The sequence below is a fragment of the Nymphaea colorata genome, chromosome 12 (assembly GCF_008831285.2).
Source record: "Nymphaea colorata isolate Beijing-Zhang1983 chromosome 12, ASM883128v2, whole genome shotgun sequence".
NCBI classification, from domain to species: domain Eukaryota; kingdom Viridiplantae; phylum Streptophyta; class Magnoliopsida; order Nymphaeales; family Nymphaeaceae; genus Nymphaea; species Nymphaea colorata.
Genome location: NC_045149.1, coordinates 13848844 through 13869086, shown reverse-complemented (window position 1 = coordinate 13869086; position 20243 = coordinate 13848844). Strand labels below are relative to the sequence as shown.

Here is a 20243-nt window from a genome sequence, read left to right as displayed (position 1 = left end):
ACTAAGCGTATTGATAAATATGTACATTATAGTAGAGTAGAATATATGTACGAGTAATCTATTCTACTATATACATATATTATGATAGTGTAATCTGCCCAACTGTTTACAAGGTTATATGCATCTAATAGTATATGTTCCCAGTATATTCGGTCAGACCCGTATACAGGCACTACATACAGGCACTAACCCGTATACAGGCACTACATACAGGCACTACGTACCAGTACCATGGTTATGACTGTGTATATATATTACACTATTATGTTGGTCCCTATACACAAAACCATGTACATAGTTAAAAGAGGCTATCAGGTAGTCACTAGCCCCGCCTTCGGCATCCCCCTCCATGCGGTGAAGGTAACAACTTCTGGCCAGCTCCCAGTGTGAAGGGTGGTGTGTACAAGCTATGTCATACCCACACCCACCCGTGTCCACGACACGACGCTGGTGCTGGTCGCACCACAACCACATCCTTTTTTATGCAAGTTCAAAATATTTTTCACTTTTTTTCTTCTCCCTGTCCCTTTCTTTCTTTGTGATGGATTAAGCTATGAATACATACATCTATATATATATAATTCACCGCTGTATGGCTGACCAGCGATTATAGCTTCATGCAGGCAAGTCCCCATTCATAATTGGGGCGGGATAATGGAAATCATAAAAATAATGTCGGGTCTTGCACATTTACTATAAGTTAACACACACAATTAGTCAAGAACTGGTTCTCCCTTATGTTTCTAAACAAATTGCTTCTCAAGGATTCGTTATAATTTGATTTACATAACTAAACGAAGCGAAGAAGGCTTTTGATTAAATAACAAAACCATCTCCTTATCCGGAGTACATCGCTAGCCTAAACCTAAACCAAAGGTTGACACACAATGGAAAGATAATATGTATAAGCTGACAAATTAGTGATATAGTCTTCCTCCCGCAAGGTTTTCACAATCTCATTCCAAAATGAAGCAAACTGGGCTGCATATGCCTTGTCTCACAATATAGTCCTACACCAAATATCATTAGCCATTAACTAGAAAATTGAAACTAGAATGAAAAGAAGAATGAATCACCTGAAAATCACATGCCATCGCCCATGGATGTTCCATTCTGATACATCATTTATAATAATGCAAGGATAAATAAAAATCCTACTGCATGGAACATGTGCATGTGATGAAACCAACACATATACAGTAAATAACATGCATATTTAGATACATGAATCAAAATTGATGCAACTGTAAAGCCTGAGGTGGCCATTGTGTACAAACGGCTACTAGATACTGTGTCACAGATCACACGCCTTCCAGTTAAAATGATATACAGCCAAACACATTAGGTAGAATCCAGGCAGTAGACTATGTGATTTTAGGTGCTACAGAAAACACAAAAGAGAGGTCATGATTCAAATGTTAAAAACTTAAAATCATCAAGAAACTTTCATTTCTGCCTGGACAGCATAACACATCAGAATTGTAGACCACATGCATCAAACACCCACAATCCACAATTCTACAACTGAAAGATATAAACCCAGAGAATAGTAGATGACAGATAAATCATAAAAAAGAAGAGGGTAAGGTAAAGTTCCTTGTCTTCAGTTAGGTGAGACTCGATTTTCCTGAAATCAGATTCAGGTAATGACTCTGAGGTGACAAATAATTCACCAAAAATTCATAGAGAGAAACTCAAACGCATGTGCCCAACACTTACAATACATAAACACATGAAAGGGCATGTTTAACACCCGTACAACCTTAATAAGGTAGATATCATATTAGTATTTCATAGATGCAAGCATGACCTATATTTAATTAAATTTCAAGGTGGGTCCACACATGATATCCTCAAAGACATGGACAGTTTAAAATGAAAAAAAGAGAACCTGCACCCAGAAATCCGACTCTACTCTGAATTTATGTAAGTATAATATGTAATCATCTTTTCCATATTTCCCAAATCCAAGATCCATTCCAGAGCTCACCTATATATTTCCCTACCAACTCATGTTACACATGTGTGGATGGGGCCACCAATCCAGAGCATTGCTTTCCTCATTCAACAATGGGACAAAATGAAAAATCTAACGAAAGAGAATTAACAGAACAAAATGCTATTAACCAAGAATAAGAAAAGATTTGTGCGAAGAAGAGAAGAAGCATGACATTTTTACCCCCTAAAAGCAATAGAAGAGGCAATCCATATTAAGTGCATAGTTCAAACACTTTTGAAAAGATAATCCAAAACAAAAAATTGAACATGCCTCACAGTAGAATGATAAAAGAAGGAATGTTGAACATGCCTCACATTAAGAAATTAACAGAACAGATGCCCATAATCTAGAATGTAAACAAAGTGGAAAAGAGTACCAAGTTCTTGTTCGCCATAGGTATACAAATCATACAACTGCAAGGCACGTAAAAGTTGAGTGTCTTGCTTAATTACTTCAGTGAAAATCTGGACACTCTTGCACTAGTGCCTTAACCTGAACAAGCTTTTTGTATTCTATACCTTTTCAGTCAAATCGAGTGCACCACTAATAATTGTTGCCTCATCATGTGTTAGTTCCCCACCATTACCAACCTGTGGCATTGCAACAAACAGAGAAGTAATAGATATATTAACTAATGCAAATAAAGAAAGAATACCTTTTTGCTATGGATAGAAACAAGAGCTTTCAGTTGTGCACGCCTGAAAAGTGCAGACTCATTATGTCCAAGCAGAAAGTCCAGGATCTACAAAAACAGAGAATCACTATGCAAACTAGAGAATATGTTGTACCATGCAGCTGCAGGCCTCCCGAAGTATTTCTCATCTTGACAAACCCAGATATCGTTTCCACGTGGCTTTCCTTTTTAAAGTTAAAACTTTCTTCGGAAGCACCAAAGTTCAAAATAATCACAAAACATGTCCATGATTGTTTAAGAATGCTTTTCAAAATAACAAATGTAAGGATAGGCTTTCCTTCACCAAGAAAAATAGTGTATGTTCAGGAAATCAAAACTGAATTTATCTTTTACAGAACAAAACGATTTTTCTGCATGGGGTCACCTTCCTGATTGGATAAGCTATTGGATAGCAAATTATCATGAGAATATGGACAAGCCCTACCAAAATTGGCACCCACAGCAAGTCCATATCTTGAACAGATGGCCTCTGGAATGATCTGCAAAAGTTTAATGTTGAAATCAGAAATTCACTCATCAACTAAGAGTAGCCTCTACTAATAGTAACATAGGAAGAATCTAAGAACTTAAAACCGCTTTTTAATAAGAAAGCAACCAATGACTTATATGCATGGAGGTGGGCCTTCACCTTCTGGCTCTAGTTTCCTCCACTCGTAGGGCTTGGCAGCTGTATCTAAAGCCCAGACATTAGCCAAAGGACGCTCTCACACTTTCCTAATGAATTTAAAAAAGAAAATCAGCAAAAGAATTAGCATCGACTCTGTAAACATTTCCAGCATATTTCAGAAAGCAACACCAAAAATATTTAACATGTACAAAGAAAATTATAAGAAGAGATACCATCATTTCCACCAATAGCCAACAGGAGCCGCTGTCCAACTAGAGCCATCACATGGCCATATCGAGGACCTGGGCCAGCACCTTGTACAACCACCCTAGAACACAAGTACAACCATTTTCATGAGCAAAGGCCTACATCCCAATGAGAATATACGCAGAAAATAAGGAATTACTGAAATTCAACGATCACCTGTGCCATCTAGGTCTTTGCTGTGTCAGGTCAAGAACATGTAGATCCTCCGCAGACAAGCCAGTTGGAAAAGAAATAAAATAATAAATAAATAAATAGGTAAGGTGAGAAACAGCGAACACCACAAATAAGAAAGAGGCCAAAACGAGGAGTTCTGCTTTCCTCATTCAACAATGGGACAAAATGAAAAATCTCAGAACAAAATGCTATTAACCAAGAATAAGAAAAGATTTGTGCGAAGAAGAGAAGAAGCATGACATTTTTAAAAGGCACGATTCTTACAATTCCAAGTAACTAAATAGCATGTACAACAGTTCTCTGGTCATAAAAAGGACAGTCCTTACACTCACAATAACAAAACTTTTCTAGCACTCCAGAGACAAACTGTGGCATATTTTTAAAATGTAGGCTTCCATGTTACCAAACACTAACCGAGTTGGATAATGAACAAAATAGCTTTGCACAATGTAGGCTTCCATGTCAGCAAACACATGATTGTATCATAACCAAGTTAGATGTGAGATGCGATCAACCAACGTATAAACTTAAGCAATGTACGATATGCAATTCAAAGACTCTATCAGAATGTGACACACGAACCCATGAACTTGATGAGATGAGATTATATTTACCAAAAGAATCAAGTTCTCTCGGGCTGACATTTTCAGGCCTATTTCGCCCGCATGACGCCGAGAGATAGTCGGTCTGCGACACAAGTGAATGCATTGAAAAATGAAAACCAAGCAACTAAGACAACAAAACACCTAAACAACCCAGCTGGAAACCACTAAAGCAGAAAATAAGCAAGATTGAACTACTATAAAATCAAACCAGCAATTGCCCAATTCAACAAACTAAACAATCAAACTAAATCAAAATAAGATCCTCCTGAAAACAAATCAAGGCAATGACCTTAACCTATCCTGGACATGTGCAATAGCTAACTAAAGGATCTATTCAACTAACCTGACACTAACGTGACACAAGAAGAAAGAATCCGACTACTAACCTGGGTTTAAAACCATGAAGGACCCGAGGACATAAAACCCAAAACTCATGCAACTTCAACGAATAGAACCTTTCAAAAATGTCACAGTTCAAAATCAAGTACAAAATTGACTGGTCCTTTTGAAAAGAGATAAGAGGTTTTCTATGACAGGCTCAATCCTAAGACTGGGTTATGTTGAAGACACTCGGTTAAGATGGAATAATGCGCCAACCTTAATAATTTATCCCAAATGATATTTGAGACAAAGAAAATGAAATTCGTCACACTCAACAGGAGTTGACTAGGTTTGAGGAGTTTCATCTATCCCATGAATGGACTAATGGTTTGGTAATGGAATGGCCAACATCTTTCAAAGCCAAAGGAGATAGGCAATGAAATGACTTTCAAGACCAAAGGAGATTGGTTAGTTCCTCCAATGACTAGAGATGTCAAGTTTTTACTTTGAAATAATTCAAAAACGATCAATTTAACTAATAAGCATGAGTGCTCGTGTTGTGCAAATAATATGGCCTTCATTTACACATAGTACCGTACAAGCATTAGGATTCATTTCGCGTCAATGCCGTCAAATCTCTAGAAGGGATGCCTTCCAATTTTCAAAATATGAACATAAAGGAATCATCCTTAGCATGTTAGGTAATCAAAAATAGAAGAAGATATTGACCCTAGAATCGCACATCTACCAAAGATTGTCACATTCAATTCCTGCAAGTTCAGCCTTCATGCCTTTAATCTCTTGCCAGACACCTTTTGCTTTTTTTTCCTCTTATTTTCTTTTCTTTCTTTCTCTTGCATTCAGCTTTTGTCTTTCAATCTTCTTTTTCTTTGATTTTTTTTTTTTTAGGCCGACCTTCACCTTTGAGGGAATACCTCACCACCCCAAAGGCTACTACGAAGCTCCACCCCCTTGGTGGTTGTGTGTAGCTTTGTCACGTATCCAACCCGCTTCACCTTGCGGGTTTTCAACGAGCCAAAGGTTCATAAGTCGTTATCTTCGCGGTATAGACATAAATCACCTATATGTCTACCCGGTACTCTTGATCACTGACCCAGAGGAACGACTACACAAGCCCCCAGCCCATCTCTCAACTCTCATTTTGCTATCTTTCAAGATCTTACAAAGCATTTTGGCTTCTCTCTCAGGATATTTTCCTGCTAAATCCTTGCAAATGTTTGATTACCAGAGTCAATAGCATTTCCTAGTTTTGACATTCTCAACTTCACAGGACGTTTCCTTACTACTCATATCCAGGATCTTTTCAATTTTCCTCTTCCATTGTTTGGCGACAAAAACTTGAAATTTTATTCTTCTACTCAAGGAGGTACTAAGAATAAAACAAAGCCACATCATGGTGTGAGAAGATACTTTTAAAATGTTTTCAAGCAAAACTAAAAATTATCACTTTCACAAAAAAAATCTTGACATCAAATAATATATCATCAAGAGGAAGGAATTCTACTCTAAAGAAGAGGGTGAATGCAAAACAACATAGGTTGGTTCCGTAGAAAATTGAACTTCACCAACTCTCCTAGGGACTTCTATACAAAAGGTTGGTTGTCGATATAGATTAGTAAACTCATTTAATCTGAAAATTATTGGATGACAAAAAAAAAAGAAATTAACAATCAATTACACAATTAAATTTAAAAGTCAAATGCAAACAATCTATCTACTCTATCCCCACCTATCTAATTGATCCTTCCTTGCATTTTAAGCTCAATAATTCAATAATAGCAAAAAAATGGCCATTTAATACAAGGAGAATAGAAACACACCCATAAAATGGAGTGAACCTTTAATTACTGAGTTGAATCCTATTTTTTACTAACTTCAAGACATAAAATCACACCTAAAAAAAAAATCAAAACAATTGAGCAAGCAAAATTACAAACCTTTACGCCAGTGCCGTGTGAGGTTAATGAGAAAGATTCAAAAATCCAAAAAAAGTTTATGAATGCTAAATAATGTGGCAATTCCAACCTAAGTGGCTCAACTGAAAACTGGTTTCCATTTAATACATATCAAAGAACACATTCTTTAACAATAGATTTCCAAAATTGCATAGTAGTTCTAAAGATATGATTGAGACAATGACAATAACATGATTTTTGAGATGCTTACATTGCATTACTTTGTTCCTTGAAATCATCATCTGAGGTTTCCCACACTAGCCGACCCAACTACTCCCCTCCGTTCCATATCCAAAACTGCTTCAACAGCATCGTCTATCTTACCTTCTCTCCAACAGGCAGTCATAAGAACTGAGAAGTTAAAGGAAGAACACATACTTTAGCCTTAAGTAATATCTATGAAATGCATTTCCAAAAAGTAAAGATGACGTCACCTTTATATGTGTGAGAATTTGGAGCAAGTCCTCTTTTTCTCATTTTTCCAAAAAACTTGTGAACAAGCTCATATTTTCCTGCTTTTAACATCACCTTCCAAAGGAGGAATTTTATAAATAGCATGTAAAGTGAATCTCAGGGCAGAAGCAAATCACTAATAAGAAGCACGAAGCAAAAATACATCTCATGAAGTACATATGCATCACAACCATATTGCTCTCATCTTCATGAAACCAGCAAAGTGATGTCCGCATGTTTTCTAGCTGTATTGCAATTTGCAACATCTCATGTTCAAGAAATTTCCACAAACAATCAATATGGTCAAAATGCCATCATGCTCAACTTCATGAAGCTTTGGCAACATCCTCACCAAAATGAATTCTTATCATATCCTCCTCATTTTCACATGAAATCTCTCAATATCATGAAACTTGTTGGTACACTATTTTATAAAAGATATTCTCACGTGTCAGTTCTACTTTCCATTTACAAACACAATCAGTTTTGCAACAGTACGACCAAAAGCAGTTAAAAAAATACACAATGCATATACACAGAAGCAAGAACATTTTGCTCATAAATAAGTTCATTAGCCCATTTGATTGCAACATTTTCCTTTTTCATAAATAGCTTTAGCTAGAATTTGCTGGCAATTAGGCATCATTATCCATTGGGATAGTTCAATAACCATTAAACTACATGCAAGACCATCTACATGTTATTAATCAAATTCAGGAGCAAGAAAATAACTTTGAAGACCAAAAAGTAGTCCAAGATAGGGTAATTGCAAAATAATGGTGAGCAGGGTTTGCTTCCTAAACAGCTTTTCATACTTTTTATGTATTCTTCATTCTAAAGATGCAGCAAATCCCAAATGACGTGATAAATGTGTGTGTGCATCTGTTGCATATGTGCTATTTTGTAAGATATGCATTTTAAACTGAAATTTAGAAGCATATGTTGTCTTGCAAAAGAAAAGAACAAAACTCTATTTGTAAAAGAAATTATAAATGATGTAGAATCTCAAAGCTTCACAATATTTTTTCTGTCAGTATCTTACCTTATGAACATGGGGAAGCTAACTATAAAGTAAATTGCATAGAACAATGATCCCACTCTGTACATTGCTGAGCGATCTACAAACTCATGGTACGGGAACTGCAGATCATTCAACATAAATGTGAGAATGGCACATAAAACTTTCTCTGGAAAAGGATTGAGGATAAAACACAGTAAGCAAGTTCATTGCCTCAACCTAATTTCAGATCAAAAACAGGCAGAAGAGAAAAATTTTAGTGCAGAATCCACTTTTACATTGAGTACCCGTGATTTATCAAGATGTTTCTGAACTTCCAAGTATAAAACATGTGTTATACTAGTGGCTAAACAGACACAAATAAGGAACCAAAAATGACATAGGAACATGTGTTCAGCATAACCTTGGAGTTAGGTTGCTATCATTTAACTTTGATTAGATGGATGTACAATAAGAAAGCAACCAGTCACAAACTGAAAAATTAACAGCAGCAGCGGCAAAATAGTACTAGTAGTAGTAAAAGTCAACGAGTCATATATAGTAATGCTTGCAAAAGCACTAGCAGCAGCCGCAGAAAAACAAGAAAAAAACCTTGAGAGATCTTCAATGTACATTGGTCACTTTGAATTTTGAAACATAGATCAGAATAAGATTTTGATACTTTTCTACCTAATTCCTACTTGATGAGGTAAGTGGAGCAATGTTACACTCATTGGTCACCTGTGCCAGCTGCCCGCCTCACTGTAATAAGTACGGTTTAGTAAAGTTTTTCCTAAAAAATTTGGTGTACGTTGAAAATTTACCAATATCAGGCAGTGAAATGCCACCATTTACATTCTTCATAAGTGGAGGCACCAACCTACTGCTACAGGCCATCCTTGTTACCAGAAGCACATACTTTGTTTGTGGAGATTTTCATGGCCAGGCTTATCCTACGTTAACTTAACTGTGGCAGATGTTAATGTTATTTTTTCCTTGCCTCTGCTACTTTTTCCCCATCACTTTGACACATATTGCTTCATGTCCATCTCCAGTTAAACCTGAAAGGAACAATATAACGCACAAACAGTGCTGGTGGCCTGCTGATGACACATGTTTACTCTTAATCCACTGCTTTACCTAGAAACAGAAAATTAGTTTCTGTACTTTTTTATTATTCAAAAAATAATCAATCAATGTAATGGAAAATTTTCCAAAGTAAATTTGTAAAGCTCTAGTAGGCCAACATAGTATGGATATTCTGAAACAAGAATTTGGCTTAAATGGAAACGTTGAATAGGTGGTTACAGATTATCTTGATAAGAAAATGTTGAAAATTAAGGGAGTTATTTGATTAAGCTCAGGGTTTTCTAATATTTTCAAGAGTTTTTGAAGAAGAAAACAACTAGTATTCGGAGTTCAAGGCCAGATATGACTTCTCAATGGGACCATGCAGTCTGCAGGAGTTGGAGTGCTTTCTGTGTTGAAAGATCCTCTAGCACTGGTAGGAACCGCATGCTTTCCTTCATATACTATGAGGGTGGTGGGAATGTTAAGTCTCCCTTCCTGTGGAATAACTATTTGTGCAAAGAACTTTCACTGAATGCAAGTGAAACCTGCCTTGTAGATGCATGTTTGTAAGTGGTAGGAAAGGCTTACAATCACCTATCAAAAGGGAAAGCTAGTACTTATATGCCATTGTTCTGCTTCATTTAGTTATTTCTTCTGGTAGTATTCTATAAAACCTAATCCTTGGAAGCTTATTTACTATTTAGTGTGTAGAAGATGCGTCACTAAGGTTGTAAGCATGCAGTATCAACTGCTGACAGTATAGTTGCTTACATGTTCTTTTTTTCCTTCTATCCATCAGAAAGTTGCATTTGCATACACTCTATCAACTGTGTTTGTTGATATTTTTTCATTATGATCTTGGCAGTATTAAGAATTAATTGAATTAAAATGCACCTAAAGTAGGCTTGTTGGACTTCAGATGATTGTATATATGTCTTTTCTTGTTACGTGACTAATGTGGGTTCCAAAAAGAACCAGTTCTTCTGCGATCTGATTTTGGAATTTTATGCAAAAACAGAATGCTGAAAAATCTTCTGAGGACTCAGCAAAGGCTGATAGGAAAAATGACTTTCTTGTAAAAGAAGTGCAGGCAGAGCCTGACCTGAATCTGTCTATGAAGGTAAATGGAACAAGTAATTCAAATGAAGCTTTTACTCCAGATCATAGAAAATCATCTAAAATGACATTGGAAGAAGTATCTTTAGGTAGTGACTGCCCAGAAATTAATGGACAGTCTGAATCTGCACATTTGTAACAGAACACAATTTCAGACATATCATTAGCTATACGCACAGGCTCTTTATTATCAGATACTGATAATGTAGATGCTGAAGCTAGACTAGCTAATAGTGCGAATGTTGTCAATGCAAGGGTGCTGAGTGAAGGGACTCCAGGGCAAAGTAATGAGGTTGCCTCAGGCACAGCAGTAGTACCAAAAGATTTTGATAAAGACGTTGAAAAAGGAAATGCTGCCTCCATGATGGCAGAAAACCAAATGACTGCAAAGAGTGACAGCAGAATAGATCATGAACACAAAAATTGCGGAGAAGAGCCTTGTAGCACAGGTTTGGAGATGGGAGACAACAGGACTATTGGAAATGGTGTCAACACAAAAGTAGTAGTGCTGAAGGCTCCAGGTGACAATGATAAGACTGTAATGCACACTGAAGTGGTACAAGAAGTTCATGATTACAAAGAACATGGAAAAGGACCTGCAGACACTGGTTTGGATAATGCACATAACCATATAAATGCAGACAGTCTCATTTCAAAGGGGATGATGCAGAATGCACCAGGGGATAATAGCAAGATCATGTCTGGGAACTCACCAAGACCTAAATGTTATGATTACAAAGAGGGTGGAGAATGTCCGAGTATGGTTTCACTTCAGAGATGTCAGACAATCAAATAACTGCAAACAATCCTGCCACAAAAATGATGGTGCTGGAAGCTGCAGGGGATAACAGTGACATTGCATCAGGCAACTCAGTAGGACAAAAAAGTTATGACCGCAAAGAAGGTGGAAGAATTCTGGCTGGTTCAGACACAGTCAGCAATGGTGTTATAATAGATATAGGAGATTTAGAAGTTGAAGAAGAGGCTGAAGAAAAAGAAGAAAGAAACACTGTAGAAGGAGGTGAAAATAACAAAGGAGTGCAGACGGATAGCCTGGTGCTTGCATAAATCATTACTTTTAGTAATGGAGATGGAGAAAATGCTGATGAACGCAACAAAAGTGCAGCAGAGGATGGAGATACTGTCCATGCCGATATAAGATTGCTTTCCTTTACAGGTTATAAGCCTGTTGTCATTGGCTACCAGCAAAATCAAAATACACGAAACTAAGTTTAAAATTGAAGACCAACATATCCAAACCAGGCCCAAGAACAAGCATCCGTCATGAACCCAATCCCAACAACAGAATCAGCAAAAGCAAGAATAATCAGAAAAGCCTAAACATCACCAAAGCGTCACACCCAACAACAGAATTCGCACAAGAAAGGAAACAGACAGTGAATCGAAGACAATAAAATGCAGTCGACGGTAATTATGAGAACACCCAAAACGGAATACATGAAAACCCAACAAAAATTCTGTGCCCTGCAATGGGCATAGAAGTTACCGGGAGGAAGAGAAGGGGAAACAGACATAGTAAGGAGCCCTAATGTTGGTAAACAGCACGGCAGCCATCGTAAACAGCAATGGGCCGATGGGCGATGGCTGCCGGTGGAACAGAGGAACAGATAAGGGAGCTCAAGACGGCGAGAAGCGATTCGCTGTTCGGCTACCACCTACCCACAGCAGAGAAAAAGAGAGAGAGTGAGAGAGAGAGAGAGAGAGACATGAGTAACCTGACGAATGAGGTTGTTCCACGAAAAACTACTCCAAACAGCATCCACGAACAAGTTCATACCCACGATCACAGATCAATTTTGCTCCACATGATCCACTTGAGGACGCCGGACGGGAGATCGACCGTCGGAGAGTTGGAGGACGCGGCGGCCGGCCAGGGAGAGCGGTAGTCGGGAGTGAAGAACTCGACGAGCGTCGAAGAAGATGCAAGGCAAGGCGACGGAGGACTTGACGACCACCGAGGATGAGTGGAGGAGCGAAAGAAAGAAGGCCGCCCGATCGTTCGTGTCACATTTGGAAAGCGGTTTAGTGCGAATCGTTTCTTGCAACAACTCGAACCAGGTATCTTTTGAACCGAGTCACGCTTTAACTAACCGAGTTCATTGAACAACTCCATTCCGCTTACATAAACCAGTCGAGTCATGAACTCGTACATGGTTAAGACTGAGCTCCAGCCAAGCTTTAATGAGCTTAGCTTCTAGTTCAGGCCTACTTCCACAACCACATACATGGCCCTTTGCAGATAAAGAGCGAGTGGTGGGAAACATATACGTCTAAAAGTTTTCCTGTCTTATTATGGACTCCAACTCTAAGCATTGATATTATTGGAACTCTATCCAGAAAATTTGATCTGGTCTCGTGTACATTTTACTTGTTATTAATCAAATTCAGGAGCAAGAAAATAACTTTGAAGACCAAAAAGTAGTCCAAGATAGGGTAATTGCAAAATAATGGTGAGCAGGGTTTGCTTCCTAAACAGCTTTTCATACTTTTTATGTATTCTTCATTCTAAAGATGCAGCAAATCCCAAATGACGTGATAAATGTGTGTGTGTGCATCTGTTGCATATGTGCTATTTTGTAAGATATGCATTTTAAACTGAAATTTAGAAGCATATGTTGTCTTGCAAAAGAAAAGAACAAAACTCTATTTGTAAAAGAAATTATAAATGATGTAGAATCTCAAAGCTTCACAATATTTTTTCTGTCAGTATCTTACCTTATGAACATGGGGAAGCTAACTATAAAGTAAATTGCATAGAACAATGATCCCACTCTGTACATTGCTGAGCGATCTACAAACTCATGGTACGGGAACTGCAGATCATTCAACGTAAATGTGAGAATGGCACATAAAACTTTCTCTGGAAAAGGATTGAGGATAAAACACAGTAAGCAAGTTCATTGCCTCAACCTAATTTCAGATCAAAAACAGGCAGAAGAGAAAAATTTTAGTGCAGAATCCACTTTTACATTGGGTACCCGTGATTTATCAAGATGTTTCTGAACTTCCAAGTATAAAAAATATGTTATACTAGTGGCTAAACAGACACAAATAAGGAACCAAAAATGACATAGGAACATGTGTTCAGCATAACCTTGGAGTTAGGTTGCTATCATTTAACTTTGATTAGATGGATGTACAATAAGAAAGCAACCAGTCACAAACTGAGAAATTAACAGCAGCAGCGGCAAAATAGTACTAGTAGTAGTAAGTCAACAAGTCATATATAGTAATGCTTGCAAAAGCACTAGCAGCAGCCGCAGAAAAACAAGAAAAAAAACCTTGAGAGATCTTCAATGTACATTGGTCACTTTGAATTTTGAAACATAGATCAGAATAAGATTTTGATACTTTTCTACCTAATTCCTACTTGATGAGGTAAGTGGAGCAATGTTAGACTCATTGGTCACCTGTGCCAGCTGCCCGCCTCACTGTAATAAGTACAGTTTAGTAAAGTTTTTCCTAAAAAATTTGGTGTACGTTGAAAATTTACCAATATCAGGCAGTGAAATGCGACCATTTACATTCTTCATAAGTGGAGGCACCAACCTACTGCTACAGGCCATCCTTGTTACCAGAAGCACATACTTCGTTTGTGGAGATTTTCATGGCCAGGCTTATCCTACGTTAACTTAACTGTGGCAGATGTCAATGTTATTTTTTCCTTGCCTCTGCTACTTTTTCCCCATCACTTTGACACATATTGCTTCATGTCCATCTCCATTTAAACCTGAAAGGAACAATATAACGCACAAACAGTGCTGGTGGCCTGCTGATGACACATGTTTACTCTTAATCCACTGCTTTACCTAGAAACAGAAAATTAGTTTCTGTACTTTTTTATTATTCAAAAAATAATCAATCAATGTAATGGAAAATTTTCCAAAGTAAATTTGTAAAGCTCTAGTAGGCCAACATAGTATGGATATTCTGAAACAAGAATTTGGCTTAAATGGAAACGTTGAATAGGTGGTTATAGATTATCTTGATAAGAAAATGTTGAAAATTAAGGGAGTTATTTGATTAAGCTCAGGGTTTTCTAATATTTTCAAGAGTTTTTGAAGAAGAAAACAACTAGTATTCGGAGTTCAAGGCCAGATATGACTTCTCAATGGGACCATGCAGTCTGCAGGAGTTGGAGTGCTTTCTGTGTTGAAAGATCCTCTAGCACTGGTAGGAACCGCATGCTTTCCTTCATATACTATGAGGGTGGTGGGAATGTCAAGTCTCCCTTCCTGTGGAATAACTATTTGTGCAAAGAACTTTCACTGAATGCAAGTGAAACCTGCCTTGTAGATGCATGTTTGTAAGTGGTAGGAAAGGCTTACAATCACCTATCAAAAGGGAAAGCTAGTACTTATATGCCATTGTTCTGCTTCATTTAGTTATTTCTTCTGGTAGTATTCTATAAAACCTAATCCTTGGAAGCTTATTTACTATTTAGTGTGTAGAAGATGCGTCACTAAGGTTGTAAGCATGCAGTATCAACTGCTGACAGTATAGTTGCTTACATGTTCTTTTTTTCCTTCTATCCATCAGAAAGTTGCATTTGCATACACTCTATCAACTGTGTTTGTTGATATTTTTTCATTATGATCTTGGCAGTATTAAGAATTAATTGAATTAAAATGCACCTAAAGTAGGCTTGTTGGACTTCAGATGATTGTATATATGTCTTTTCTTGTTACGTGACTAATGTGGGTTCCAAAAAGAACCAGTTCTTCTGCTATCTGATTTTGGAATTTTATGCAAAAACAGAATGCTGAAAAATCTTCTGAGGACTCAGCAAAGGCTGATAGGAAAAATGACTTTCTTGTAAAAGAAGTGCAGGCAGAGCCTGACCTGAATCTGTCTATGAAGGTAAAATGGAACAAGTAATTCAAATGAAGCTTTTACTCCAGATCATAGAAAATCATCTAAAATGACATTGGAAGAAGTATCTTTAGGTAGTGACTGCCCAGAAATTAATGGACAGTCTGAATCTGCACATTTGTAACAGAACACAATTTCAGACATATCATTAGCTATACGCACAGGTGCTTTATTATCAGATACTGATAATGTAGATGGTGAAGCTAGACTAGCTAATAGTGCGAATGTTGTCAATGCAAGGGTGCTGAGTGAAGGGACTCCAGGGCAAAGTAATGAGGTTGCCTCAGGCACACCAGTAGTACCAAAAGATTTTGATAAAGACGTTGAAAAAGGAAATGCTGCCTCCAAGATGGCAGAAAACCAAATGACTGCAAAGAGTGACAGCAGAATAGATCATGAACACAAAAATTGCGGAGAAGAGCCTTGTAGCACAGGTTTGGAGATGGGAGACAACAGGACTATTGGAAACGGTGTCAACACAAAAGTAGTAGTGCTGAAGGCTCCAGGTGACAATGATAAGACTGTAATGCACACTGAAGTGGTACAAGAAGTTCATGATTACAAAGAACATGGAAAAGGACCTGCAGACACTGGTTTGGATAATGCACATAACCACATAAATGAAGACAGTCTCATTTCAAAGGGGATGATGCAGAATGCACCAGGGGATAATAGCAAGATCATGTCTGGGAACTCACCAAGACCTAAATGTTATGATTACAAAGAGGGTGGAGAATGTCCGAGTATGGTTTCACTTCAGAGATGTCAGACAATCAAATAACTGCAAACAATCCTGCCACAAAAATGATGGTGCTGGAAGCTGCAGGGGATAACAGTGACATTGCATCAGGCAACTCAGTAGGACAAAAAAGTTATGACCGCAAAGAAGGTGGAAGAATTCTGGCTGGTTCAGACACAGTCAGCAATGGTGTTATAATAGATATAGGAGATTTAGAAGTTGAAGAAGAGGCTGAAGAAAAAGAAGAAAGAAACACTGTAGAAGGAGGTGAAAATAACAAAGGAGTGCAGACGGATAGCCTGGTGCTTGCATAAATCATTAGTTTTAGTAATGGAGATGGAGAAAATGCTGATGAACGCAACAAAAGTGCAGCAGAGGATGGAGATACTGTCCATGCAGATGAGACTAGTGATGATGAAAAAGCAATACATCATTCTTCAGAGACTTTGAAAGGGCTTGAACTGAATGGAGAACTGCGTGATGGAACATATTCAAATTCTTCTGTAAAGTCTATGGAGGGGGAGACATATGATGATCAGCTGTTTAAAGTTTCAGAAGGCACTCATAGAAATCAAGTGAGTTCTTGTGCGAAGGAGGTTCCTGATGGTGGTGTTTTAGGGTCAAAGGTCCACAATTCCTTTGATAGTGGGATAAAGCATGGGAATAAGTCTGTCCGAACAATCCATGACAATTCAACAAGCATGACATTGGGAAATACTGACCTATTTGTGCAGAAAAGGGCAGGACGTAGTAGTAAAAGGAACTCCAACAGAACCAGAAGATCTGAGAAAATGCATAGCAGATCAGGTGCAGCTGAAGTGGATGGTTCAAGAGAGGCTTGTGAAGCTGTTTGTAGCAGCAAACTCGAAGGATTGGCGCACAGAATTGAAGAACTTGAATCGGAGTTGAGAGAAGCAGCTGAGCTTGAGGTTGCACTTTATTCAATAGTTGCAGAACATGGAAGTTCAATACACAAGGTTCACACTCCAGCTCGCCGTCTTTCAAGGATGTATATTCATGCTTACAGGAACTGGTCTAAAGAAAAGAGGGCCAGTGCTGCAAGAAGTATGGTTTCAGGACTAGTATTGGTTGCCAAAGCATGTGGAAATGATGTTGCAAGGTAAGAAAAGCCTGTTCAACTTTACCCTTTGTAAGTTAAAATTTTATTTGTTGTAACCTCCAGCTTTAATTACCATGCCACAATGATTGTAACCTCTAGCTTTAATTACCATGCCACGATGACCTTCCTTTATCTTCATCAGGTCTTCTATTTGAGACATCCATATAAATTAACAAGAATGTCCTGCCCGTAGGTTAGACTTCTAGGAGTACTTGTATCTGAGAATCAGAAAGTTTTCTATGTCTACTTTTAGACCTTTTTACTGGTTTTGTTGTGATGGATGAAAATATCCTTATTCATCTTTGAGCGAGCTGAGATGAAGGGAACCTTGATATCTTTTCAAAAGCTGACCTGGATTTATTTTGTATTTTTCTCATAATCATTCCTTCAATGATACTTGTCAGTGGAGGACAATTAAGATTATGATGCTTTCCGTTAGAGTCTAGACAGACCGTAAATGCAAAGTTTCTGTGATTCTAATGTGCAAAGAAATTTCCTTTTGGCCCTTCACAGACCTTGACATTATATATGCAATATCCTGTTGATGAGAAAAATGTTCAACTGAGAAAATTTGTTGGAAAGATGTCAAATTCAGCAGCTGATCTGGGAGGAAGCTTCTCAATTAGCCTGTGGAAGAAGGCTTTCCAAGATGCCTTTGAAAGGCTTTGTCCTGTTAGAGCAGCAGGCCATGAATGTGGGTGCTTGCCACTTCTGGCAAAATTGGTGAGCTTGTCATTTTCAACATGTGAATAAGATTGCATTCCTTTACAGGTGATAATCCTGTTGTCGCTGGCTTCTGAAGAAGCACGTTCTCCAGAAAGATTAAAGGGTGCATTCTTCAGTTTGACCATTCTAATAGCTGGTTTTGATCAAAATGTGTATGTTGTCCTTTTTATTTTTTGTGTGATGCAAGTACGAAGGAGTTTAGGGGTGAATTTTAATTAAAATATTCAAAGTTTATTTGCCATTAATTTGGCATAAGAATTGTTACTTGACAGGATAAATTGACATCTCCAAATCAAAAGAACTTATTCAATTGTTTGTTGATCTTTTCCTTGAACTTATATTGTCAGGTCATGGAACAATGTGTGGTTTGGCTGGATATAGCTATGTTCAATACCATTCTGCGTGAATCACCTGATGGCATTCCAACTGATCCTATCTCTGATCCAATTATTGGTTTCAAGGTTCTTCCAATTTCACCTGGGAGTCTGAGCTTTGGTGTGGGTGTGCAGTTGAAAAATTCTGTACGTAATGTTTTTATGTTTGGTTCTGTATTCAATTGCTGACGGACATTTTTCCTGTTTGTATTGTTCGCTGTCTGATTACTTTGCTACAAAATTTTGTGTAGCTGTTTGCCTGAAACTCCATCCAACTGATTCCATGTAAGCTTCCTTTTGGGATAAATAGTGGAAAAGTGAAAAGAAACAAATGATTAAATTGTGAAATAATTGACACTTAATTGTAAGAACTTCTACCTGTCAGGGTATATATCTGAAATAGAAGTCAAGGCTAAAGGAAGCTTTAGAATTTCAGGCTTTGAATGTGTTTCCTCAGGGATTGATAACTGTAGTTGCTAATTAACGATGCAATCAAGCAGATATAGTCAAATCTAACCTTTTTTCTGTTCTAAATCTTTGGTGTCTTGAAGAATATCTTAGACTCATTTGGGAAATCACCCGACTTTCTTTGAAAATGTAGTATTCAGAGCAATTGAGAACATGCATATTCACCCAAAGAAGTTCTAGGTGGGTACTGACTCTTCACAAAATGAGAGGTGTGGGCCATTGTTGACTACTTGATTGCTTCCTAGTGGGAAAAACCAAAAGTAGTATCTACACCTTTCAGCAAAAAATATTAGTTATTAGATTCAAGTACTTCTTGAAGTTCTGCACTTTGAGCTTGAGCTTTTTAAGTAGTTATTCGTGGCTCCAAAAAATTGACTTCAGGATGCTTCTTTCAGGAAGATGGTGGCAAACATTTTAAAGACCGTTACTGGGTAAAGGTCAGTGTCTTATCCTGCTAAACTCTTAGAACCTGATGATGTAACAATCTGTACGTAGATGATGCCTTGTAGGAATCTGAAACTGTTTTTATCCTATCAATGATAGTCATTTAGTTTATGAGATTGACAGAAATTCTTGGACAAATTGACACTTCAAACATTTAACGAGTGATGAAGATTCACTTTTTGGCAATGCCTCTATGCTTGACATAACATGAAAACACAAGAGACAATGAAGATAGCCACAGCATGATCTGTTTTGCATATAGGATTGTCGTAGGTAATGATATTAAGAAAAGACCTTTCTCAGTTGCTCTGTCCATTTTGTGAAGGTTCTTTTCTTGATTAAATGAATGAGACAGAAAACCTAAGGCTATTGAAAGTTGAAACAAATTCTTCATTATTTACAATGTATGATTTTGGCTTATTTCTAACATGAATACTTAGTTTCTTGAAAATATTATTCCAAAAGTTGTCCTTGTTCTGGGTGATGGATACTGACTAAATAATATCATGCATATGTGAATGCTGCTAATCATATGTCTATATATTTGTTCTAAGTCCAATTCAGCTATAATTAACTTTTTAAAATTGAAGGCAATGTGAACTATGATGAATTCCTGATATGTCATTTAGAGTGGCCAATCAGTTGATCTCCTTTATGATGCTCATTGCAAGTTTGATGCTCCTTGTTCTTTTGGTATGCAGAATGCTGCTGAAGCCAACATATTGATTTGGTCCACCACAATTTGAGCACCCAGATTTTTGTAATTGTCACTCTGTCTTAACCACCTAATTTTTGTACTATAACTATGTGGCAGGCCAGTGTGTGGATTTCAATATTTAGTTATGTTGGCAATTATTTCTGGACTCACTATTTCTTCACCGTTCTTGCAGCATCCTCAGGGAAATTTGAGTACTCTGCCCTCAAGACTGAACATACCTTTAAGGACAGGATCTGAGAACCGTGTCCATCACATGTTTTTTTAGACATCTTGTATTCTTGATCTCATAATCTGAGATTTTCTCCTAACTGGGATGTCAATTATTTCAAGGATCACATGATAAATCCAGCCTCAACCCAGTGTCTGGGCATAAGAAATTTAGCATTCCCATGACGATTGGAATTTGATAGTGAATGTAATTGATTAGCTAGTAAGCTTATGATTGGCTCCTTAAGAACACAAATTGGCTCCATCTTGAGCT

The 20243-nt window shown here is 37.6% G+C and overlaps 1 protein-coding gene and 1 long non-coding RNA gene across 8 annotated transcripts; one reads left to right on the top strand and one right to left on the bottom strand.

Moving 5' to 3' along the window:
* Positions 1 to 713: 713 nt before the first annotated feature.
* Positions 714 to 13261, bottom strand: LOC116266164 (uncharacterized). Of its 7 annotated transcripts, none has more exons than XR_004175287.2 (10): positions 12017 to 12325; positions 8139 to 8236; positions 7078 to 7171; positions 6855 to 6994; positions 4356 to 4428; positions 3724 to 3770; positions 3534 to 3628; positions 3322 to 3407; positions 2376 to 3172; positions 714 to 1010 (listed from the first exon to the last, which is right to left on the bottom strand). It is a non-coding gene; the product is annotated as an uncharacterized LOC116266164 (long non-coding RNA). The 7 variants fall into 7 exon arrangements; XR_004175285.2 differs by having other exon boundaries at positions 714 to 2412; positions 2518 to 3172; XR_004175283.2 differs by having other exon boundaries at positions 714 to 2589; positions 2655 to 3172.
* A 2719-nt stretch (positions 13262 to 15980) lies between these two features.
* Positions 15981 to 19999, top strand: LOC116265265 (uncharacterized). Its single transcript, XM_050080723.1, has 6 exons — positions 15981 to 16179; positions 16249 to 17032; positions 17096 to 17174; positions 17615 to 17755; positions 18106 to 18279; positions 19859 to 19999. Exons 1-6 carry the CDS (start codon positions 15981 to 15983, stop codon positions 19997 to 19999), a joined length of 1518 nt encoding a protein of 505 aa, XP_049936680.1.
* The last annotated feature ends 244 nt before the right edge of the window (positions 20000 to 20243 follow it).